General features: G+C 42.6%; 4 protein-coding genes and 1 long non-coding RNA gene across 21 annotated transcripts in view; 2 read left to right on the top strand and 3 right to left on the bottom strand.

Annotated features, from left to right (window-relative positions):
* The window catches only part of zanl (zonadhesin, like), a 34,494-nt gene extending 24,597 nt beyond the window's left edge, over window positions 1-9,897 (top strand). For 12 of the 13 annotated variants that reach the window (XM_037261075.1, XM_037261081.1, XM_037261083.1 and 9 more), the window contains 24 exons: window positions 60-237; window positions 717-825; window positions 977-1,071; window positions 1,152-1,328; window positions 1,651-2,004; window positions 2,644-2,741; window positions 2,825-2,971; window positions 3,037-3,201; window positions 3,462-3,589; window positions 3,802-4,073; window positions 4,197-4,405; window positions 4,932-5,076; window positions 5,220-5,470; window positions 5,866-5,995; window positions 6,079-6,283; window positions 6,370-6,531; window positions 6,647-6,777; window positions 7,136-7,338; window positions 7,695-7,830; window positions 8,170-8,307; window positions 8,589-8,685; window positions 9,049-9,093; window positions 9,239-9,279; window positions 9,621-9,897. In XM_037261075.1, coding sequence (XP_037116970.1) covers window positions 60-237; window positions 717-825; window positions 977-1,071; window positions 1,152-1,328; window positions 1,651-2,004; window positions 2,644-2,741; window positions 2,825-2,971; window positions 3,037-3,201; window positions 3,462-3,589; window positions 3,802-4,073; window positions 4,197-4,405; window positions 4,932-5,076; window positions 5,220-5,470; window positions 5,866-5,995; window positions 6,079-6,283; window positions 6,370-6,531; window positions 6,647-6,777; window positions 7,136-7,338; window positions 7,695-7,830; window positions 8,170-8,307; window positions 8,589-8,685; window positions 9,049-9,093; window positions 9,239-9,279; window positions 9,621-9,676 — 3,672 coding nt within the window. In that variant the 3' untranslated portion in view covers window positions 9,677-9,897. The remainder of the gene's footprint in view (window positions 1-59; window positions 238-716; window positions 826-976; window positions 1,072-1,151; window positions 1,329-1,650; window positions 2,005-2,643; window positions 2,742-2,824; window positions 2,972-3,036; window positions 3,202-3,461; window positions 3,590-3,801; window positions 4,074-4,196; window positions 4,406-4,931; window positions 5,077-5,219; window positions 5,471-5,865; window positions 5,996-6,078; window positions 6,284-6,369; window positions 6,532-6,646; window positions 6,778-7,135; window positions 7,339-7,694; window positions 7,831-8,169; window positions 8,308-8,588; window positions 8,686-9,048; window positions 9,094-9,238; window positions 9,280-9,620) is intronic. The other variant, XM_037261077.1, reaches the window with a different exon arrangement.
* Window positions 9,898-9,980: 83 nt separating this feature from the next.
* Window positions 9,981-14,304, bottom strand: trappc14 (trafficking protein particle complex 14). Of its 2 annotated transcripts, XM_037261087.1 has the most exons (11): window positions 13,393-14,303; window positions 13,060-13,143; window positions 12,583-12,712; window positions 12,358-12,444; window positions 12,159-12,279; window positions 11,950-12,097; window positions 11,751-11,812; window positions 11,516-11,688; window positions 11,300-11,445; window positions 10,908-11,059; window positions 9,981-10,831 (listed from the first exon to the last, which is right to left on the bottom strand). In XM_037261087.1, exons 1-11 carry the CDS (start codon window positions 13,777-13,779, stop codon window positions 10,714-10,716), a joined length of 1,608 nt encoding a protein of 535 aa, XP_037116982.1. In that variant the 5' UTR covers window positions 13,780-14,303; the 3' UTR covers window positions 9,981-10,713. The 2 variants fall into 2 exon arrangements, with proteins under 2 accessions (XP_037116982.1, XP_037116984.1); XM_037261089.1 differs by lacking the exon at window positions 13,060-13,143 and having other exon boundaries at window positions 13,393-14,304.
* LOC119128581 lies at window positions 13,564-19,063 on the top strand. Its single transcript, XR_005099050.1, has 3 exons — window positions 13,564-13,680; window positions 14,343-14,423; window positions 18,706-19,063. It is a non-coding gene; the product is annotated as an uncharacterized LOC119128581 (long non-coding RNA).
* On the bottom strand, window positions 14,498-20,068 carry gal3st4 (galactose-3-O-sulfotransferase 4). 3 transcript variants are annotated; one of them, XM_037261092.1, is made up of 4 exons: window positions 19,830-20,068; window positions 17,256-17,372; window positions 16,828-17,128; window positions 14,498-16,571 (listed from the first exon to the last, which is right to left on the bottom strand). In XM_037261092.1, exons 2-4 carry the CDS (start codon window positions 17,369-17,371, stop codon window positions 15,495-15,497), a joined length of 1,494 nt encoding a protein of 497 aa, XP_037116987.1. In that variant the 5' UTR covers window position 17,372; window positions 19,830-20,068; the 3' UTR covers window positions 14,498-15,494. The 3 variants fall into 3 exon arrangements, with proteins under 3 accessions (XP_037116987.1, XP_037116985.1, XP_037116986.1); XM_037261090.1 differs by lacking the exon at window positions 19,830-20,068 and adding an exon at window positions 18,720-18,849; XM_037261091.1 differs by lacking the exon at window positions 19,830-20,068 and adding an exon at window positions 18,720-18,849 and having other exon boundaries at window positions 16,828-17,125.
* A 106-nt stretch (window positions 20,069-20,174) lies between these two features.
* Window positions 20,175-22,456, bottom strand: zgc:172079 (uncharacterized protein LOC563398 homolog). Of its 2 annotated transcripts, none has more exons than XM_037261094.1 (5): window positions 21,986-22,456; window positions 21,442-21,507; window positions 21,218-21,369; window positions 20,897-21,083; window positions 20,175-20,409 (listed from the first exon to the last, which is right to left on the bottom strand). In XM_037261094.1, the coding sequence occupies exons 1-5, from the start codon at window positions 22,175-22,177 to the stop codon at window positions 20,404-20,406; spliced, it is 603 nt and encodes a 200-aa protein (XP_037116989.1). In that variant the 5' UTR covers window positions 22,178-22,456; the 3' UTR covers window positions 20,175-20,403. The 2 variants fall into 2 exon arrangements, with proteins under 2 accessions (XP_037116989.1, XP_037116990.1); XM_037261095.1 differs by having other exon boundaries at window positions 20,175-20,406; window positions 21,986-22,454.
* Window positions 22,457-22,933: the final 477 nt, after the last annotated feature.

Raw genomic sequence — 22,933 nt, 5'->3', positions numbered from 1 at the left:
GACTGAAGCAGCTTTGCTATTTTTGTACAAGTTAGTCATAGCGTTTATGTGGCCTGCAGGTAAACGGGACGGCGGTAGTCCCGCCTGTTGCGTGGATCGGCGGCGTTAATATCTACTTTAGTGGCAAGTTTGTCGTCCTGGAGACGTCTTTCCACCTGAGGGTGAGATTTGATGGTAACCACCACGCTGACGTCACCGTGCCCACTTCCTACAACGGCCAGCTGTGCGGAATGTGTGGTAAGAATATTTATTCATACCATATTGGTGGTGCAGTTATTTGGTCTTCATTTAAAACATTTGTAGCAGAAAAACAAGCTAATGCTAATTTCCAAAGTTACCACAAAAAGATAATGTTATGTGAAAACATTCGGAATGTCACATGAATTAGTTGTTTCAAGAAAAAAAAAACTGAGTTGAAAAGTCATCAAGGTAGAAGATCTGGTTGTAGTTGAGCAAGAAAAGTCACAGTATCTTGAGAAATATAATCTCAATCTTCCTGGTAAAGTTGTAAGTATACATTAAATAAATTGTTAGCATTACAAAAAAAGTACTAATGTCCTAGTTTAACATTAAATGGTCACAATTTTGCAACAATGTTACAAGTCCATTTCTTTCATTGCAATAGAATTGTGATGTGCCATAATATTAGTAGAGAAAAGTCCAGTTCTGGGAATATCCGAAGTTGCTGTAAAACGCAAGCTTGTATTGTGGGACAGGAAATTTCAATGGAAACCCCAAAGATGACAACTTGAAACCAGACAAGACGCCCGCTTCCACCACCAATGAACTGGGAGACAGCTGGCAGGTTCCTGACCCAAGGCCCGAGTAAGTTTAGACATTGTGTGTATACGTGTGTGTGTGTGTGGGTGGAGTGGAGTGGGGTTAAAAACAGAAGAAAAAAAAATGCCAATTGTAAATTTCCTGGGTTTTGCTGTAATATTGAAAATGATGCATGTCCTTCCCACTTGTTGTCCAGTTGTACCAACAGTGGCGGCCAGGAGGACTGCGACCCAAAAGTGGAGGAGGAAGCGCAGAAGCCGACAAGCTGCGGCATGATCGCTGATCCAAAGGGTAATGTCGCTAACTTTTTTTGGGGGGTTTAGAATTTTGCTCATTTTCACAATTGACAATTCACAATTTCACTACTTCAGGTATCTTCAAGCCGTGTCACTCGGTCGTCCCCCCTGAACCTTACTTGGAAAACTGCGTGTATGACATGTGCGCCACGGGCGGCCAGACCGTCGCCCTGTGCCAGGCGGTGGAGAGCTACGCCGACATGTGCGCCGCGGCGGGAGTCCCCATCGCATGGAGGAGCAACACCTTCTGCCGTAAGTCGTGGCGGATTCCTAAACAAATGTTACATGTATAAAGTCACAGTTTCACGAGAAAAAAAGCCAGTTAGCACTTCATTACTTTACAAAGTAACAATTTTATGACAAAAAAATAGTCATTTAAAAAAATATATATATACTATTATGAGAAAAAGTGGCAAAGTTGTCAGATAATTAAGTAAAGTCACAGTATTATGAGAAAACATTTGCAACAAATACTTTAAATATGAGACGTAGTCACCAGAGTTTTCATTTTAGGCAAATAGCCCCAATATGAAATCTTTTTGCAAGTAACGTTCTATTCCTTCTCCCGACGTAGCTCTCAAATGTCCCACTGGCAGTCATTACACGCCGTGCGGGTCCGCCTGCGCCCAGCCCAGCTGTCAGGATCCGGCAGGCCCGGAGGGCCCCTGCAACCAGCCATGCGTGGAGGGATGCGTGTGTGACCCCGGCCTCATTTTGAGCGGCGACAAATGCGTGCCGCTCAGCCAGTGTGGCTGCACTGACGAGAACGGAAAGTACAGGCCGGTCGGCGGGACGTGGTTCACCAAAGCCGACTGCTCGGAGCGTTGCGAGTGTCACGGCAACCACAACGTCACCTGCGAGCCGTGGCGCTGCAGCCCTGCCCAAGAGTGCAAAGTGCTGGAGGGGGTGCTGGACTGCCACTCCACAGGTGAGCCATCACTCAAGTCCAGTTACCATTTCATGTCATTGAAGGGAATTATATCAAATTGAAGGCAAATCACAAACCCAAATCGGAATGTTAGAAGAATAAAGTTGCAGAAAAATAGTTGTATTAGGAGAGAAAAAAAAATCATAGGTTGTAGTATTTCAAGGAAAGTTCTAACTTTGGCGAACTAAAATCGTAATATTACATTAATAAAATTGTAATTACTATAAGAAGCATATTTATGAGATAAGCGACAATGTGCAATTGTTTTTTCCTTTTTCTTAAAAGTTGTAATTTTAAGGTCTGTGTGAAATAAAATTGTAATTTTACAAGAAATAAGTCACACATTTTAGGAGAAGACTTTCTAATATTTGGGGAATAAGGTCACAATTTTACTTAAAAATGAAATTTTTTTTAACCAAAATTCTTAATTCAGCAAGATAAAGAGCATTCACGAGATGTTGCAAAATTCCGTGAAAGAAGTTGTAGATTTCCATAAAGGAAAAGCAGTTGTAAACTTGTAATCTTACAAGTCCTGAACAAAAATTTAATTTTGACTAAAATACTGTTTGTAAAACGATAAGAAAAGACATTCTGATTGATGTGTGTAAAAAGAGAATTTCTTTGTGTTGCTTTGCTCAGACAAAGGAGTGTGTCACGTGGCTGGAGACCCTCACTATTACACCTTTGACGGCCTCATGCACACCTTCATGGGCACTTGCACTTACACTCTCGTCGAGGTACCACTCCCGTTGTGCTCTGTTCAAAATGGAGGCCGCGCTCAATGTGACGGTTGGCTTTCTTTCTCCCGTCTTCCCATCAGGTATGTAACCCCACCATGGTGACCCCTTTCCGGATCGTGGCGAAAAACGAGGAGCGCGGCCAACCGGAGGCCTCCTACGTCCGCTCCGTCAAGGTTTACCTGCCTCACGACACCCAGATTGAGCTGCAGAAGGGCCGCAGAGTTCTGGTAAGGCGGCGCGGCACGTCACACGTCTTTAACGTTCAAGTTTCAAGCACGTTCCATTCCCGCAGCTTAACGGTCGACGGGTGCGAACGCCGACTTCTGTGACCGCGGCCGGGGCGAAGGTGATCAGCAGCGGTGCCTACATTCTCTTAGACACCAACTTTGGTCTGCAAGTCAAATTTGATGGCGTTCATCACCTGGAGATCACTGTACCCGGCCAATACTTCAATAAGGTACGTATTGCAAAAGATGGAAATCCGATAAAATCCTTAAAGTCGCTTAGAAGAAAAGACATTCTAATTGTGAATAAATGAAGTTACAGTTTTGATGAAAATAGCTTCAATATTATAATTTTAAAAAAGTCAGAAGATTCAACTTTGCCTGAAAATTTTCACCCTTCCAGTGTTAAAACTGACTTTTTATGTATAAATATATGAAGCACCGTATATCGCAATTGTGACGCGAGATAATTTGCCTCTGCTTTGTTTGTCAGCTGTGCGGCATGTGCGGCAACTACAACCACAACTCGTCTGACGACAACCTGAAACCCGACAAGCAACCCGCCAAGGACGTCATCCAACTGGGCAACAGCTGGAAGTCCGAAGGAGACAGCGATCCCGGGTCAGCAAATCCTTAAAAGTTTAGAGATGATTCATTAAATAATAACAGAAGTCATTTTTATAAATAAGAGTCCGACATGAGGAATAAACATTTTAGCAAGATGAACTTTTATGTATTTACTTTGTAAAACAATTCAGGATTTTTATCAAATCAATTATCAATGATCTGAACTCAACTAAAGTGCCGCTGCGTTTGTCTGTCTTTGGTCGTAGCTGTCAGCCTGACAAGCGGCCCGACGTGCACCCCAACTGCACGACGGAGGAAGAGGCGGCGTTCGAGTCCCAGTGCGCCAGCGTGCTCATGTCAGACAGCTTCCGGGCCTGCCATTCTCTGGTGCCTCCCGAAGCCTTCACTGGCAACTGCGTGTACGACATGTGCGAATACGACGGCATGCAGGCCACCCTCTGCGACAACGTGGAGGCCTACGCTCAGGCCTGCAGCAGCGCCGGGGTCACCATTAGCTGGAGGAATCAAACCTTCTGCCGTAAGACCACTTTTAGCGGAAAAAGAATGACATTGGAAGATTGACGGAAAAAATAAGTCACCAAATGAAAGATGACTATTACAAAAAATTAATTTCAATGATTGTTTTTTTTTTTTCTCGTAGCGTTGCCGTGCGCCCCTAACAGCCACTATTCGGACTGCACGGTCCCTTGCCCCCCTACCTGCTCGGACCTGTTCCCCATCTTGTGCCACCTGCCGTCCACCACCTGCGTGGAGGGCTGCCAATGTAACGCCGGCTTTGTCCTCAGCGACGGCAAGTGTGTGCCTCTGGAAAAATGCGGCTGTCTGGATTCCGACGACGAGTACCACGACGTAAGTCTGCAAACGGCAAAAGCAGTCCGCAGGACAATGCTCGGAATTTGCATTGGCAGAAAAATGCTGATGCAGATCAATTTGAATGAGCAAAAAAAAAAAAAGGTATAAAATGCCCAATTTAAAAAATTATTTTACAGAGGGAAAGAAATCACAAAAATATTGAAAAAATGTTATACAGTGCATTTGAAAAGTATAACCAGCACTTAATTTTTTCCACATTTTGTTGTTACTCATTTCAAAATGGGATAAATGGTAAATTCTTCTCGAAATTGGACACACAATACCACATTTTGACATTTTTGCAAACCTCTTACAAATAAAAATACTACAAACTTGCGTTCTATATTAGAATCTGCCATAACAAATTGAAAAAAAAAAAAAAAAGAGAAGCTCTAAATACTCTCTGTAAGCTCTGACATTAGCAGATGAACCTTTCATTTGCGACTACAAAAGATACTCAATTTTACAAGAAAAGAAAAGTTGCAATATATTGATTATTTCCTTGTATGTTCTTTTTTTGTAGGTGGGAGACTCATGGCTGACGGCAAAATGCGTTTCCAAGTGTACCTGTAACCTCGGCGGCCTGGTCTCATGCACGGAGCACAGCTGTGATTCCAACTCAGTTTGCGACCTGGACAAATTCGGAGATGTCTACTGCAAGCCTGCCAGTGAGTCCTCGTTTTCGTTCCCTTGAAAAGGAAAAGAAGGCTTTCGTTACCGTTGAGCTTCCGTTAGTTGAGTTGGAGCATTGAAATATTGTAAAAGAAAAAATCTAACCAAATTACCCTCCTCCCCTCAAATCCTTCTGTAGAGTTCGACAAGTGCAGCGTGTCAGGGGATCCTCACTACCGAACCTTCGACGGATTCACGCACCACTTCCAGGGGCCTTACACGTACGTCCTGACAAAGGACTACCAGCAGCCGCAGAGCTCGCTGGCTTCCCTGACCGTCAGAGGCAAGAATATCCGACGAGGAGGCAACAGGAGGGTGTCCTTCCTGGACCAGCTCTTTATCGACGTCTATGGCGTCAACGTACGCTTCGTGCAGGCCAATCAAGTCCTGGTACGTCGTTTTTGTATCACTGAGATTTGCCATTTCCTTCTTTTCGTCATCTGTCATGCTTTGAATGAGTCGAAAAACATCCACCTTAGCAGATCACTTTTTCATTTTACAACAAAATATTATGAGGTGATGTTAACATTTATTATCATTTTTATTTCATTATTATTCCTACCTAATTGTAATTATTCCTTGTTGGAAGTGCTTATAGATGAAAGATGAGAGATTCAAGAAGTTCTAAAATTTTACGAGCTTTCAGTCACAACATTCTGCGAGGATAAAATTGTTGTTCAATTTTAAGAATTGGTGCATGAATCAAATATTTCTAATTTCACAAGAAGAAAAACTGGCAGAATTCCATGATGTTCGTCAAGTCAGCGTTTTTGTTTGTTCCTTAGGTGAACGGGGAGATCATTTCGCCCCCTCTGAGTCCGGTCGAAGGTTTACTCATCACCATGAATTCCAGGCAGGTTCAGCTCACCACCGACTTCGGACTCACCGTGCGCTTCGACGGCAGAAGTCGTGGAGGTAAAAGAGCCTCAATGAGACCCCCCCACCCGCAATCACTCTTTTTTTTTTTTTTTTTTCACATTCCACTTTTGTGCATCCAGAGATCATCCTGCCTAGCACGTACAAGAACGCCGTCAGAGGGCTGTGCGGAAACTACGACGGAATCCGCTCCAACGAATACATGAAGCCGGACGGGACCATCATCAGCAACCTGAACGCCTTCGGGGAAAGCTGGAGGGTCACAGACCGACTGGCGCGCGCTCCCTACAGCGCTTTGATAGCGTCACGCCCCGTCCATCTTCACAGGTGCAATCAAAAAACTCTTGCGAGGTTGCATTTACAAGAAAAACATCATCCTGAGAAACGTGATTGGCGGTTTGTGTGGCGTTCAGGCGAGAAGTGGACATGGATCCAGATTCGGGATTCGAGACATCAGACTGCTCCGAGGACGAACTAGCCGACTACAACAGTTCCACCAAGTGCGGCGCCATAACTGATGCCGCGGGTCTTTTTGCCTCCTGCCACGCTGTCTTGCCACCCGCTGCCTACCACGAGTGAGTCCGTGGCGACAACCATGAATTTAACATGTCAGCTGTTTTGCTCTCTGCTCCTTTAAATTAAGTTTTTGGAAAATCTTAAATCCACACTATCTTTTTTTTCTTTGCACAGAGACTGCATGTTCGATCTGTGCGCTGAAAAGGGCAGCGAAGAACTGCGCTGTGCTAGCTATGACACCTACGCCGCCGCCTGCCAGGAAGCCGGAGTCAAGCTTGGGGCCTGGAGACAAAAGCTGGGCTGCGGTAAGGAACCTTTTAGTAGTCGCACAGTAGCGACATTTGCATTGTTTCCACAGCAATTATGAACACAGGAAATCTAAAATAAAATAAAAAAAAAGGATAAGACTCGATGTTGAGAATTGAAAGGAGGAGGAAAATGGAAAAATTGTAAATCATTGTAAATATACGAGGGCAAAAATATTACATGAGTAAAATTGCAATATTGGAATACTGTCTGACAAAAGTTTCATTAATACACATTTCACAAGAACAGTCAGGTGTAAAAAAAGAAACATTTTTAATCAGTTTTTCAAGAGTAAATTATTATTATTGTATGAATACTCTTGCACTTATCCTCGCCTTTTCTTTTTGTGTGAGTCAGTGCTGTCGTGCGAAGGCAACAGTACGTACACGGCGTGCATGTCTGCGTGCCCGGCCTCCTGCGCCGATCTGGCCGCGCAGTCTGAGTGCGCCGCCACCGCCTGCGTGGAAGGATGTCAGTGCGCGCCCGGCTTTGTCATGAGCGGGGGCAGCTGCGTGCCATATGCACAGTGCGGCTGCAACTTCCTCAACAGATACTACCCAGTGAGTACTTAGACTGATTACATAATTCCGGGGATTACTTTTGGAATATTGTATTTACGTGGAATCAGTAATATTAGTCATTCTTGTTGATTTGTGATTCTTCACAGAGGATAAAGAATATATACCTTTTTTGTATTTTTATATTTTTGTAATTTTAGCCTTTGAAATTCAAAACCATGAGACAGAGGCTAGTTGTGTCACTTGTATTTAAGGTACTACTGTATTCGTTTTTCAGATGGCTTTTCACTTTGCGCCCTCCATTTGAAAACAAATGTTTGCAAACAGTGATTTTTCATACGTGGATGACAACATGAGTTAATGTAACAAGAATGTGTTTTTTTTTTTTTTTTTCCCAGCTGAAGGAAACCTTTGTGACCGAAGACTGCGCACAGGCCTGCGAATGCACCCCCACCGGTGCCGTGTGCCAAGCCAAGAGCTGCCGGGAGGGCTACGTCTGCGCCATTTACGACTACAAACGCGACTGTCACAGAAGTGCGTGCATGTTTGGAGAAATTGAAAGTGTGATATTAAGAAAATGTCAGAATATTTTATGGGGGAAAAAAATATTGATCATGACAAACATTCAAGAAATTTTAGCTGGAATTAATAAGATTAACATTAGTTTTCCACTAATAAAAATGTAATATTTGGAGAAAAAAATCGGCAAAAATCAAATTTCTGTTGTGATATTCAAGGCGTAAATGGTCAAAACATTGCAAGAGAAAAAAGAAAATAATTTTTAAAATCTGGCAGGTAAAAAGCAAAACACAATGGGTTTTTTTCTCCAGTTGTGACTATAAAACCTGTTCTTGTACATGTGTTGCGTTTCAGCGAGTCCGTGCCTCAGCAGCCCCTGTCAGAATGGAGGAACGTGTAACGAAATCAACAACGCGTCTTACTCGTGCAACTGTGCTCCAGGCTACGAGGGCTTCAATTGCCAGGACGTGATCACGGGCACCGAAGGACTTGGTAATAGCTAATCCAGGGCTACGCGATCAGAACTGGACAAGAAAAGAAAAAAAAAAACACAGAAAAAGAATTGCATCATAATACTGTATTAATATGAATCAATTTTGACAGAAGTCGCATTACAAGAATCATCTTATTGCAACAAGGATTTGACAATTACACAATAGCCGTAATTGAGAATAATGTTGGAATATAAGAAAAATCCTATTGAAGGTGTCATTATACATTTTTGTACATTGCAATTTTTTGGGGGTGTAAAAATGACAAATATTCCCTTGCAGAAACCAAATGGATCATTCTGATTGCTGTACTGGTGTCAGTGGCCGTTGTCGTCGTCATTGTGATCACCGTTGTGTGCGTTTGCAAAAGCGTCAACAAGTAAGTCAATTTTTATATTCCCGTGTGTGTTTGTGTGTGTTTGTGTGTTTGTGTGTGTATCCAGTAATGAAAAGATGAGTTGAAAACATCCAATTTAAGAATATTGTAAATACTTGACATATATTCATAAAATAATAATGACATTGAATTATTTTAAAAGTAGTAATAATAAAAATAAATTCAGCTGGAATTGAATAAAAAATGGCACCATAAAATCGGTAGGATGTGTGAGGAATGGCATGCAGCATACAATGATGCTATCCAAATGATGCGAGTGTCTGACTGTGGCGACCCCTAATGGGACAAGCCCAATTGGCAATATTTGTTATATTAAATCTAAGTAATTAAGCTTTTTATTTCCAGGTCAGACCTTTATGTAATTCAGAGGCTGCCATCGTCTCACAGCCGGTGAGAGCACTGCGATGGGAAGAACCCATTCTTTAGTTTACCTGTCATTCTCTAGTTATTGATCTTGGATTGTTAAGTATTAGTGGGAAATGAAAATAGGCAAAATGTCCCGTCTAATGCACGTCTTTTGTCATTGTCTTCACAGAAACAAGAGGAAAGACCACGAGATCCAAATGACTTCAAACAGTATGTAAAATCAATATTTTACATCATATTAATACAGGGCTTGCGGTCATTTTCAATGTAGTAAATCAAATAATATAAAATTTGCATTAATCAGATTTTTACTATATTTGAAAATGAAGTAAATTAAAAAACATCAAAATAATTGATTGTATTACAGTAATGTTTATTCTAATTTTAAAAAAATTATATAAATTTTTATATCTTTTAATATCAATTAATTTCAAATGTAAATAAAAATCAACTTAGTTAAGCACTCAAATTATAATTTATCAATTTCTAATTATTTTGTTATCGTATAGTACATTAGCTGATATGGATTTTTGGTGTTATTTCTCTTGTAGATGTGCCATATGAGAACATGGATGAAAAGACAACAAACAACATGACAAATATGTGATATTAATAATAATCATCTTCTTTTTCTGTGTGATTTGTAATTTATTCCTCAGTCCAAATGAAATGGAAAGGAATAGTTTTGGTCAATGTTCTATGTACTCCACTTTTGTGTTGCTTTCTTAACTTATGCAGTCAAACATGTAAATGAAACAATGACTAGTACTTTTATGAATTTTTTGTGAACTAAATACCAAACTCATTAAAAAAATTATTTTAAAGATCTTTAATGGCATTTTTTTATTTTGATGAACTGCTTACCTGGGATTTAAATTACTAATGTCTAGTCAGAATGATTATCTTTTTTTAATTATATTTTATTTCAGTTTGATGAAATGCTTTCAGAAAGAAAAGAAATTCACATTGATTCTTGAAATATACATTCAAATCGCAAAATTTGACATTTTGCATGAATATTTCAAAACATTGGACCAAGCAATGAGATGAGTGCAACACACTAAAACAATTACCTAAAATTATCACATAATTACTGATAAATTGTTATAATTTTAATTTGAAGAGAAGTCATAATTTTGAGAATATTGCCTTATTTGTGCGAAAACAATTACTTTTGAGAAGTCTCAAGAGAGAAAAAAATAATAATTACAATGTAAATATGAAAATAAAGGCATAAAATTCTGTGAAAAGGAAAACTTTTATGTGGAAATATGATTGTCTTTTTGCAAAGTCATAATTTACCCAAACTATACTCTCATGAGGACAAAAGTCAAGTCTAAATATTACAGGAAAATAAGTCCATATATTAGAAGAATAAAATACAACAGTCATAAATAAAGGACAAATATGTAAACATTAAGATAATAAAACTGAAACATTCGGAAATAAGTTTAAGGTAGGTCAACATGGCTTTATGTGCTATGGCCAGTGTAGTAAGCACTGAAATGAAGAGAACACACTAAAATAAATATTTGAAAAATAACTCACATAAATAATGATCCAAATAAAACCAGTGTTAAGACTTCAGTTTGGTTGCCATATCCTATTCTAGAATACAAAACACCCTTAAATGGTCCGCAATTATCAGCTGCCGATGTGCTCCAGCACAAACACCTGACACTGTCTTTTAGCAACCTGGTCCGGTGAAACGAGACTTTGCTCTGGAGTCGTGGCGAATGGACGCTCCACCATACTGCCAGTCCTGCAAAGGGGCAAGCGTTAGCATTAGTGAGAAAATCGGCTATGTTAGTAGCATCTAATGTTAGCATCTTTCGTACCTGACGTGGTGTGGTCTGGGAAGGTGCGGCTGTTGGGAGAAGCTCAAGGAGCGTTTGACGTTGTCGACTGAGGCTTGCGTGCACCTCTGGGGCGATCGGGGCTCCTCGAGTGGCGATGTGAACTGTAGCTTCATTTTCATGTGCTGACTTAACTGAGGTATCGGGAATGCATCCAAAAAATAATTTGAAATGAGCATTTTCAGATCAGGTAAAATGGGAGGGAAAATTATTTAACTGATAATTAGCATCTTGACAAATACTTTGAAATGAAATCAGTAAATTGTCAATTATAAAATAAATGTAAACTTAACGGCACACGATGAACAACAATTACGAAATAAAAGGGAAGGCTGAAACGTTTGACAATGCGAACGTGGTTTGCTGGCCCGTACCTCAAAGAGTCCCGTTTCAAGTATTTGGAAGGCGACGGTAAAAGAAATGTTGGAGCCTTTCTTGCTACAGCCAAGGTTGCTGAAGGGAGACTGGCACACCACGGCTGTCACCTCGCGGTCTCGGTGGCTTCCTCCTCCTGCGTGAGCTGGACGAACGAAACACAGAATGGGAGCCGGCCTCCGGACTGGGCGAGGCTACGTGCTGCGAGAACTCACCCTGAAAATTCCAGCGCAGCCGGACAGACAAGAAGTCGCGTAGGTTGTTGACTAGAGTGTACTTGACCGGAAAGCTCTGGCGAGGCCTGACGACCCTCGGGCAGGAAGCGATCATCACCAACCGAGGACGATTCAAGCTGATGCTCGGCAGTGAGTAAAAAGTGGCTATGTGCCTGGCGAGAAAATGAAGGAACGTTAGCATGTAGCATGTGGTGCACGCTAATGGAGCGCTCACCTCGTGCGGGGGGGTGATGACGTGTGCCATTGTAGCACAGCAACCAGTGGAATTTCCAAACCCTTCACACAAAATATACAAAAATACACCACTCACAAAAAGCTATCAAAATCAGTCTGCATAAATCATGCCATATAGTGAGTGTCGGCTGTATATGAAACAATTCAAAAGCACTGCTGCTGGTGCTTCAGCCTCTCACTTCACTGGAGTCGTGGTCTTCTTTGTCCTGGAGCTGCAGCCTGAACAGGAAGTTGTGCTCCTCCAGGCTGCCCAATGTGCTTGGGAGAAGCGAACACTCGGTGTCCACGCGGTAAAACGACGCCATGGTCACCTCAGCTGATCGGTGGCTTTGGCAGCGAGAGAAACGTCGGATAAGGGGGAGAAAAGCACCTCAGCCTTTTCACTTACCAGACATTGTCTACGACCAGAACGGAACCGTCCGGCATCATTGGAAGGTAGGACGAGTTGTAGTTGGGAAGGATTCTCACGTCTGTGATGCAAAGCTCCTCACAAGAGGTACCGTTCAAAACTGAGGGTGAGAGGGCGGGGGTGTCAAAGCCGGAAGACTCATGATAACATGCATGGCTTGGGAAAGAGAACGCCTGACCTTTCAGGAAGGTCAGGTGTTTTCCAGAGACGGTCAGGTGCTGACACCCGACACTGGGGGGCGGCAGAACATTCAAAGTGGCACTGACTAGAGGAGGAGGAGGTCATAGAGCAAAGGTTACAAGTGAATGCACATATTTGACCATTTGTGATGTTGTTCTGTTAATGAATGTCATTTACGTAACATGGGTTCCAGATGCTAGACACACGGAGTGATTATTTTTACCCTGCGCCTTGAATTTGTTGAGGTCCTCTCGGAAAGTGCGTGCAGGCGAGCAGAGCCGCAAGACTCCGAGGTAGCCATGTTCCTTTACTTCCATCTGGTCTTCATCCTGCTCCCACACGCTCACCACAATCTGGTAAAAGCACAGTAAGCCATTTTGTAAAACTTGTAGTCACTCATCTAATTAGTCTGAAAAATGCTAAGCCATATTTCAACATCATTCTCATAATGATCCATTATTTTCCATAATGTTTTTTTTTTTTAAAACTGAGTTATTTTTGTAATATTTAGTCTCATTTCTATTATGTATTTACTCATACTATTGCAACTTTACTCCTGATAATTATGACTTTCTTTTAATGTATTTTGACTTATTTCTGTTTAAAAAAAAAAAACTAGTTATATTCAACACAAATGTAAATGGCTGTTCTTCCTATAAAAATAATTCATTGATATCTGGGAATTGGCAAAAAAACTGACCTTGGCTTGGAGTGTGTCAACGGGGAGCTTGTCCAAAGTAACCTTAAGACTGAAGGAAATCTGTTCTTCTGACAATGAAATTGACTGCAGACAAGCAAATTTCAAGATGTCAACCTTCGGTTGAGGTATTTTAATGCCCTCGCATGTGGGCAAGGAGAGCCACTTTCAGCATTTATAGAACGGGACAAATACACAAATGCAAACTGAGAAGTCACACAAAAGGCAACTGCGAGCCACGACTCATACGCAGGTACAGGCCACGCCCCTTAAAGGTACACATGCAATAGACAAAGAAAGCAATTACACTTTAAAAGTTTCAGCGGTCAGGCTTACCTTGACCGGTTCCATCCTATGACGTGCATTGTTGTGGTTGAGAAGCGGGCGGCACTCTACGAATTTGTGGGTGGCACCGATGCTTCTTCTTCTGTGGTGCTCAAGCAAAATGTCACCTGGTTGGTCCTCCTTCGCTTCTGTTTCTTCTTCTGCGTTGTTATTTGGGTCGATCAGACTGTCGTCGAGAAGGGCGCCAACGGTCGCCACAGCGAACAAGTCGCCCATTTGCTTTGCCCTTAACAAACTACCTTTACGCAGAACCACAAGAAAATGGACCGTCTCCCCGAGGTAAAAGTGTGTTCTCTGCCGAAGAGTGTCGCATTCCGCCGGGTCCACCAGCTCCCCCGCGGCGGGAAAATACACACTGTGTTCAAACAGCGGCTCCATGGCCGTCGAAAAAGTTGCCCTAACTAACCATATGTTGCCATGTAAATAAACATGGGAAGGCGGATGTTGTCAAAGGCGGACACGCGGCGAAGACATACGTACCGAAAATGTGGCCGGGCATAGAAAAAAAAAAAAGTCTGCAGTTAGTTCGCGTTTGATGGTTATTTAGTGATAAACAGAAGAGCGGTTAATCGATGCGGCTTTGGAGCGACTAGTTTGTACCAGACCAAAGTAATCAAATCGACGAGAGCCAGTTGATTCCGATGAGCTGATTGGTTGAAACGTTATATTATTAAAATTATGTTGCACAAGTTAGGTTTGGGTCACGGAGTAAGATTTGGATAAACCACAGCCTAATTTTTTTTAGCATTTGTCAGTATTCCCAAAATATGTACTTAATGTTTACAAATTAAAGAATGATAAAAGAGGACGTACTGCCTTGGTAAAATATAATTACTTTTTGTCCTTTAAAAAATAATAAAATAGGATGTACTGCCTTGAACTAAATTGATCAAATATAATTACTTTTTGTAACATTGACGTGTTGGATGTTTGCCTTTTAGGGGTGTGGTCTGGTGCGTGACACCAGGAGCTGGATTGGTGTGTGGCGTCTGGACGTCAGTTGTGGCCTACAGCAGCTTTTTGTGAGTGTTCCCATTTTGTATTGACCCTAACGTGTCGTTGTAGAGGAACAGAAAAAGTTAACAGTACTCTGTTGTCCGTTGGTGTGACTTTTTATTTTATGGACTTGAACACTAAAGTCATTGTCAGCTTGAATATTGAGAGTCCGGTGACAAGTTATCAATGGATGCATTGTTGGGTCCGCCAAAGCATGCGGTGATTTAAAAAAAAAAAAAAGAGAGAGAGAAGACAAGTATCACATGTTTTGGCTTCTGTGGTGGCAAAGTATTCCTCCAATGGTGACTAAGGATGTTTATTTAGTGCGGAGTACTGGGTGTTTATGAAAGAGAAGGCCTTCATTTGTAAGCATTATTAGAATATTGAACATCAGACTGTACAAATAAATACTCAGCAATAAAATAATACTTTAATAAATAATTAAAAAGGCTGCTTATTTGCTCATTTGAATTAATTGAGGCACGGTGTCTAAAAAAAACGGGGGGGCCCACTATTTGGGAAAATTTGGTATGTATTTCTTGAGAGGATTCCTAAAAATGTCTCAAGAGTTTAGTGGCTTCAGCTGTCTTATTGTCATAAATTGATGAATTAAAAGCATGAAAATTCTTCAAATATTCCCACAACATACATGAATGTTCCTGTCGTTCACCTTGCTTTACAGCTACTACATTCTCGTAGCCATTGTTGTGCAACACAGTAAATGTACTTCATTATTCCAGTCTGACAAAGTACCTTTCTAAATAATGCTTTTTCTGGTGCGTTCCATGTAAGAGCGTGACATTATTCCTGATAACTTTTAAGACTCTTTTCTTGCAGTACCTTAACTTTATTCACATATAATAATCAACGTTGTCTGGTAACTTTTTTTTTTCTTGCAATATGATCTCATTTTTTTGCGACAACTTCTTGAACTTGTTTTTTTTTCCATTTTCTTATTTTTCTCATTTCTTTTTCCTTGTGGCCTTAATGCACTTGTCCTTTCGTTAAAGACAACCGTCTTGCAGTTGGAAGCATTGACAAACAAAAGTTGGGAAAGTGGAATTACAATGGAAACTTTTTGTTCAAGCTCAGCCCACTTAAATCACTGGCCGCTTCCTCCTCCTCACTACGGACTCGTTTCGGTTGCGGCTCAGTAAGCGACTTCCGTCCCAATCCCGCGGCTCCTCATCCCCTGTCCTCCCTCCCGGGTCCCGTCCCTTTTCCCCGGTCCGGGATGGGTCTTGTTTGAAAAAAGACCTATCAGAGGCTAACATGGGGCTCTGCTGCCCCGGCGGGGCGTGCAGCGACTGTGCCTGCGGGAACTGTTTGGCGTCCAGCGCGTCTTTGTACTGGATCTCGGGCCGGATCATCCTCAAACAGGCAGTCCTGGTGCCGTTGTCCAGCCCCGGCTGCAGCTCGTAGCCCAGGATCTTCACCAAGCCGATCTGGAAGGGCCTGATGGTTTTGTCTCGGATGCGGTGGGCCTCCACGGGCTTTCCGCCGTCCCGCAGGCAGACCCCGGCGAGGGCTTCCCGCCGGCTCCGCAGGAGAGCCACTTCTCGCTCCATCCGGGCCTTGCCGAACGCGGCCACTTCCCGCCAGAAGGTCCGGTTGAAGGCTTGATACAAGTGCCAGTCCAAGGCGTTCCACTGGCGCAGCTTCTCCCGCTGCTGCTCCGTGAGGACCAGATTGGGCGGCGCTTTGGCCGGCGAGCGCCCACTTCGAACTTTTTCCGACCAGCCGTCGGCCAAAACACCGCCGCCCGCGCCGTCCTGCTTCTGCTGCCGCGCGTTGAGGCTGAACGACACGACGGCGTCCAGAGGCCAGCACAGCGCGTGCCGCAGGAGTATCATGGACTGGTCGAAGAACTCGGACACCAGGACCAGCTTAAAGGTCTGGCGCACCACGGCCTCGCCGTGGCGCGCCAGAACCGCCGAGAAGTTGGCGTTGTTGTCCATGCCGAAGTCGAACCACAGCAAGTTGCGGGCGTAGTGGTTGTTGCGGGCGCGGGGGTCGTAATACTTGCCGGGATCGTCGGCAAAGTCACCCAAGCCTTTGGCTTTCCGGAAGGCTGGCGCCACTTCTTTGTAATAAGCGAAGGACGACTCGGCCAATGCCACCGGGTCCCTGATGATGGAGAAGTAGAAGGTGTCTGCAGGCATCACCTTCTCCACCTACGAGATCACCGAAGACAACCACCGGGAACTTGGAATCAGACCATACTTGCACTTGTTGCCATCAAAATTATGACTTTTGCTCGTAACCTTTTTCTCATACTTTGACAATTATCTTCTCTTTTTGATCTTTTGTTTTGTTTTGTTTTACCTCATAACGTTGCATCTCTGGATGAATCATAAATATTTCCAACTTTTTCTTTTCATTTGGTCTTTTATCCCATATTTAGTTGTTCCCATCCTGTCACGCACTCACCTCCGTTTTATGAAATCTCATGTGATTGGCCATGATGTGGAATTCGACAACTCGAGGGCCCCTGTAGCCTTTGACCCTGTGGGCATTGAAGGGCAGCGGGTAGCCCAGCTGGTAGCCCAGCGGCAGGGCGAAACGCAGGCCGCGCTCCTCCCCGAAACGGTAGAGCATGTTGAGCACAGTGCTGCTAGCCGTCTTGTGGGTCTTGAGGAACATGATGTGCGTGTGGGGCCGACAGGGGCCCAGAGACGGACCTTGGGCGTCAGGGGACGAGAAAATGGAGCGAGCGGCTGGCTGGGTGCTGCTGGCAAAGACGGAAAAAAACCCCACCTTTGTCGTTACTTATCCATGATGCCATTTCTTTCTTTACGTTATATTGCAAGTGTATTTGTGCGACTCGCTTGCGAAACAAAAAGCAAATCCCCGCCTACCTCTTGCTGAAGATAATTCCCAGCAGTTGTCCGGCAAAAGCGATGGCCACGAAGAGCAGCAAAGCTTTCCACATCCAGCGCGGCCCCAGCCAGCCGCGCACCAGCCCTCGCAGCATCCTGCCACATGCAATTTGATGTCAAATGCTAAAATTGATACCAAACTCAATTTTGATGTCAGTATGGTCTGTTCAAACTGTCAAAAAAAATTTATCCATCCATTTTCAATACCGTTGATCCTACTCAGGTGCTGGACCGATTCATCTGATATTCCGTTGTCCCGCAACCATCCTTTAATTTGTGTGTTTTTAATATCTCTATGGCCTGTTACCAAATGGTCCGCAAACTGGAATAGGGCCGTGGACCAGGGGTTGCAGACCACTGCAGTCGGGGGGCCGAAAATCCGCTGAAAAAAAATCTACCTATTTCTCACAACCTAAAATTGGCAATTAAGATTGTGGCTTTTTGCCCCGTAACATTACGACTTATTCTAAAATATTACGACACTGCCACGTTTTTCTTATTACCTTCTGATTTTTTCCCCCCACTCAATACTTTATTCTTGAAACATTACAACTTTTTGGGAATGTGACTATTTTCTATTGAAGTGGTATTCTGTCACATGTGGACCCAGAAGCAGACACGACATGAAAGTTGAGAATTAAAAGTTTTTGTCAAGTATCAACAGAAAGCAGACGTTGCACCTGGAAGAAAGCTCGACGCACTGACTTCTCTCAGAGTAAACTGAGTTTATATACTGTAAAACCTCAGGTCTGTATGAAAGATTAATGGTTGACATAACAGGATAAAACATAGAAGGGAAACGGCAACTTTGCAGCAACTGATACATTATGGAGTCAGGCTTATAACTTGAAAATATAACGTAAAGCATAAGGTATCAGAAACGTCATTGTAAGTGATACATCGAGAAAGGACCAGTCACATTCTCGAAGATATTTTTTTCAATTACACATTATTTCCTCACCAAATGACGCTTTTGTTCTTTCTTCGTCACATTACACCTATTCTCCTAACATTTCAATCATTTTGTAACACAAGGTTGCTTCCCCCCCCCCCGCACAATATCACCTCTTACTCATGTGAGGATGCGACTTTTCCCTCGTAACATTAAGACTTATATTTTCATGTAATTTTACTCTTACGATATTTTTTCACAGTATTGCAACGTTTTTTGCTTAAAAACAAAATCTACAGATTACAGGACTCGGTGGGTTAGATTTAAAAACGGAACGGGCCATTCTTTGCCCACCTCAGTTTTAAGAATAAAATAGAGGGGGGGCAGAAAAAGGCCTTTGCGTGAGAAAGAGGGGGAGGGAGCCCCCACTCCCCACCCCCTCTATCTCTGCATTTATTTCCCTACACAATCCCAGCAACGCAATTCCACCGATTTTTTCTTTTATCCTGCGTCGTCCCCCGCCCCTCTTTTCTGCAGAACGCGAACGCTACCTGGCTCTCCGTTTGAGAAGCATCGCTGTGTTCCCGGACCGGTATCGGCTGCGCTGTTCGTGTGCAGCCGCCGGGAGCTCGGAACATCTCGCCGCGGGGATGAGGTGAACCGGGCCGGGCCTGGGGTTTGGATAGGGAGCGGGCCAAGACGTCGCAGACGATGTGCTTTTTATCTCCTCGAGCCGCTTAATTGTGCACGCAAGAGATGGATGAGTTGGCGGCGCGCGAGCGAGACAAAAGATGCCGATGACTTCCGCTTACTTACAAAATAAAAGCTAGGCGAGGGTGACAAGCACGTCCGTTCACTTCCAAAATAAAATCATTCAGTCTGTGGCCTGATCATATTTTCTCTCTGAATGTTTAACAAACCATATTATAGCATTTGAGAAGTTTTTTGGGGAGGTGCGGAATTTACGTTATTTCCCAAAAAAGGATATATTTCTTTGCTATGATACGGAACGACACATCCACAACCTTTCTGACTTTGTGGCTTAAATTAGAACCTTCTTCCTTTTTGTATTATGCAAGCGTTTACTATTCCTGAGCAGCATTAACCTGTGTCCATTAAGACTATATTCCTCCTGCAGGATCAGTCAAACAAGATTACTCCCAACTGTTGTGCCAAATGCTTACACCATAAGCTGATAAGTGGGGAATGAGAACTGACCTTAAAGCAAGACGCAAGCATCGACAAGAAGCAACGACACCAGAATTTCCTTCACGGAGCTCCAGCTTTTACCCACATTTCAACATGTCTGTACTTTGGCCCAAAAAGTTCGGAACAAAAAGAATGTGAAAGTTGAAGCACACTGAAAATCAAAGCTTGGAATGTCTTGCGTAATTCCACATTAATTTTTCACTGACGGGAGCTATGTTAATTAATGCCAGATTTACAATGATACCATCTGTAATCGTCCACGGAGAATTGATTTTTCCTCATCCCCATAAACTAGCTGGATTGGAATTTCTGACACAATTCATGCAGAAAGACAGCATTGAGTTTCACTGGACCACAAGTGCCGCTCTTACTCGACAGCTACAATGGGCCAAAACCCTCCCCCACCAAGTCTGACTTGAAATTTCACACACAAATGTGCCCCGGTTACTCACCTGCTCTTGGAATTTTTTGCTGATGTGGCCTGCAGTCAAGTCCTCATCTGCATATGGCAGCCAGTTAAAGTTCATCTCCAGAACGCACAAAGAAATATTTGGCTGTGCAGTATCCCGTTAGCGGCTAAACATACGTTTATTCCCCATGGAGTCTCCATGCGAGACTTGAAACCTGACCACTAGCTTCCACAACCCCCCACTCCAACAACATGTCCCCTCTGTCCTCTTAATCCAGCCTGTCAGACTAAATAAAGGCTCAGAGGAAGTGTTAGGAAAAACGGAGGATTGCAGATACTCATAACAAAGTTTCTATTTTGTCCTGTCAAACACGAAGCCGTTGTTTTCATTGGGAGATTTATTACAAAATATCTTCAAACACACACAGACAGAAATGTAGCATAGCTATTGAGAAAGCAGAGAATGGAATCACATAATCGAGCAATAAGGAGAGCCAAGACGATGTAGCAATGATTTCCCAAAGTGTCCATTTTCAATTGTGAAACGGAGCTCAAGTCGATAACGCTCGATGGCGTCAATGCAGGTCGTCTCGTCTTTCAGGGTTTATCCGGCTGGCTTACTGTTGAAAGACACATGCAATCATCTTGGTTATCATCACATCGCAGTCGGCAACATTGTTATTGACATTGGCAAAAGATGTCATCACTGATTGATTTTTTTTCTTCAACTATATCAACTGTCACTTAAACACCATATTGTGATATCATTGGCAAAATGTTGCGATATTCCTAAGTGATACAATTTCCACCTCTCACACCATTTTTGTGTCAGATAAAATATTCCAATATCACTTTACCTAGTTACTCTAGCATGATATCACCATTGACAACATGTCATGATATCACAAAGTCATTTAGTAATTGCCTACCTCAAATTGACGTATCGTACGTGGTTTTTTTTGCAATACACGTAAGCACCGTATAACGACATCATCGGTAAAATAATATTGATTTTGTCCATGAATCAACACAATGCAGTGCGTTTTATCCCCACCGTTTAATATAATCCGCTTATGAACAAGTATGAAAAGCGGGTCTCCGGGCCCCTACCTCTTTTCCGGTACAAGTGCCACAGATGCATCCGAAAAGCCCATTGATCATTTGAATGAGACAGAGGATCAATTCAAGGGAGGCCGCCGCCAAAAGGGTGGAGAACAGCCCCACGTTGAATTCAACGACATCCTCGGGGAGCCTGCACCATTTCCACATTTCCTTATCTGTCAGGTAGCTCCCAGTGCTGCAAGGATAGATAGCATAATGGTATATTTCTTTCTTTATTTCTTTACATCCCATTTCATTTTGTTACTGTAGCATCAGCAAGTATAGAATTATGATTATTATAGAGTCATGCCATGCAAAATTGGCGGATACCTGTTTGCAAAGGGAACCCCCCATTTTGGAATGGGATTTTTCTGATTGCTCCAGTAGCACAGCGGACCGTTGGAAAGCCCGAGGGCAGCCGCGCTCAAGCTGTATATGGCCCCGACCACGCCCACAGCCGCGAAGCCGATGGACAGGAACATCTGCGTCGAGTGACATTGTGTCAAATGTGACAAGCTTTTTTTTTTTTTTGCTTTAGCTTTGCGTGTGCTCACCCCACAGCGGTTGGCACAGCATTTGCCAGAGCTGGTCAGGTGAATATGGATGGCAGGAATGAGGACCTTTCACATAGAAGCAGAAAAAAACACATGGTATTTAAAAAAAAAAAGAACAAAAGGACATTTGTCTTCATCAAATTTTATTTTGCTGGAGAACAGGAAATTTGCTATTTTTGTTCTAAGCACCCATTTTAGAGACATATAGCAATGTGAATTGAGCTGAGCCACCCAAAAAATTAACCTATACGGATAAAGACGCAGTAAGTCGGCCATTTTGAGTCAAAGCAGCCATTTTAGGGTTGTTTTCACCATTTCTGGGGGTGCCTCAAAACTAGACAAACGCTACCTTTAAATTACACGTATTTTTGTCATTGCGTGTGGACGGAGCTCGGTGGCGACGTATAATGATTTATCGAAAAGCTCGAGGATTCAGCCCCAAAGCCAGTTTTACTTCGCAACATGAAATTTAATAACCATGTGTACCATAAGCAGAGGTACAAAAAAAGTCTCGTCATTTTCCTCCCAAATTTCAATAACTTACCATTATGCCTCCCCCGATCACTCCCCCCATGTATTTAACTTCCTCAGTGATCCGGGGCAGTCCATCACGATCATCGGCCGCATATTCGGTTTGGAGGTCGGGGAAGAAGAGCACAATGTTGCAGATGATGGACAGCAACGCCAGGATATAGAGGGGTATGGCGATGACCTTGGCGCACGCTCCCGTACACATCTTTGCAGGTGAACACACAAAAGGACACAGAGGGAATTCCTCTGTCAGCTATATTACTATTTATATGATTTGTCCTTTAGTGTATGGGTGGGTGGCTGGGTGTGGAAAAAGGTGGAACGATCGTTGATAAGCACACACAGCCTGATTAGATATTTTATGACCTGGACTTTATGTTATGTGTAGCGACAGCGTTTCCATGAGAGCCATAAAAGTCGACTCTGTTTGCTTTGCACCTTTTTCCTTTCCAACAATACATGTTATGAAGAAAATAGTTTGAATATTGTAAGATTAAAAAGGTGATAATGAGAATTAAGTTGTAATTATTACACAAATAAATTGATCAAGAAAAAAGAAGTCATAATTATTCTGGAAATAAAGATTAATGTTGAAAATGGAGAAATGTGACCCAAGGCCAGATAAGTAGAAGAAAATGGATGCATGATTTAAAAAACTCAAAATTCATAAAAAAAAGATGCTGTGATTTCATGTAAAGAAAAAGTTGGGATAGTGTTATTTTTTTTTTCTTGAGACGTCTTAATTCTATACATTTCTATTGATAGGGAAAAAAAAAATTGCCATAGTATTTTTTTTTTCTTGATCTGTCTTAATTTTATACATTTTGATTAATGGAAAAAAATAGATGTTTTTAAAACATTCTTGACAATTAAGACTAGAATTTAAAACATGTAATTTACAAAAAATAGCTCATAATTATTACAGAAATGAATAAAAAGAGTATATTACAACAGTATATTA

This window comes from Syngnathus acus, chromosome 10, assembly GCF_901709675.1.
Source record: "Syngnathus acus chromosome 10, fSynAcu1.2, whole genome shotgun sequence".
Lineage (NCBI taxonomy): Eukaryota > Metazoa > Chordata > Actinopteri > Syngnathiformes > Syngnathidae > Syngnathus > Syngnathus acus.
Note: the sequence above shows the minus strand (reverse complement) of the source record. Positions and strands in the feature narration are given on the sequence as shown.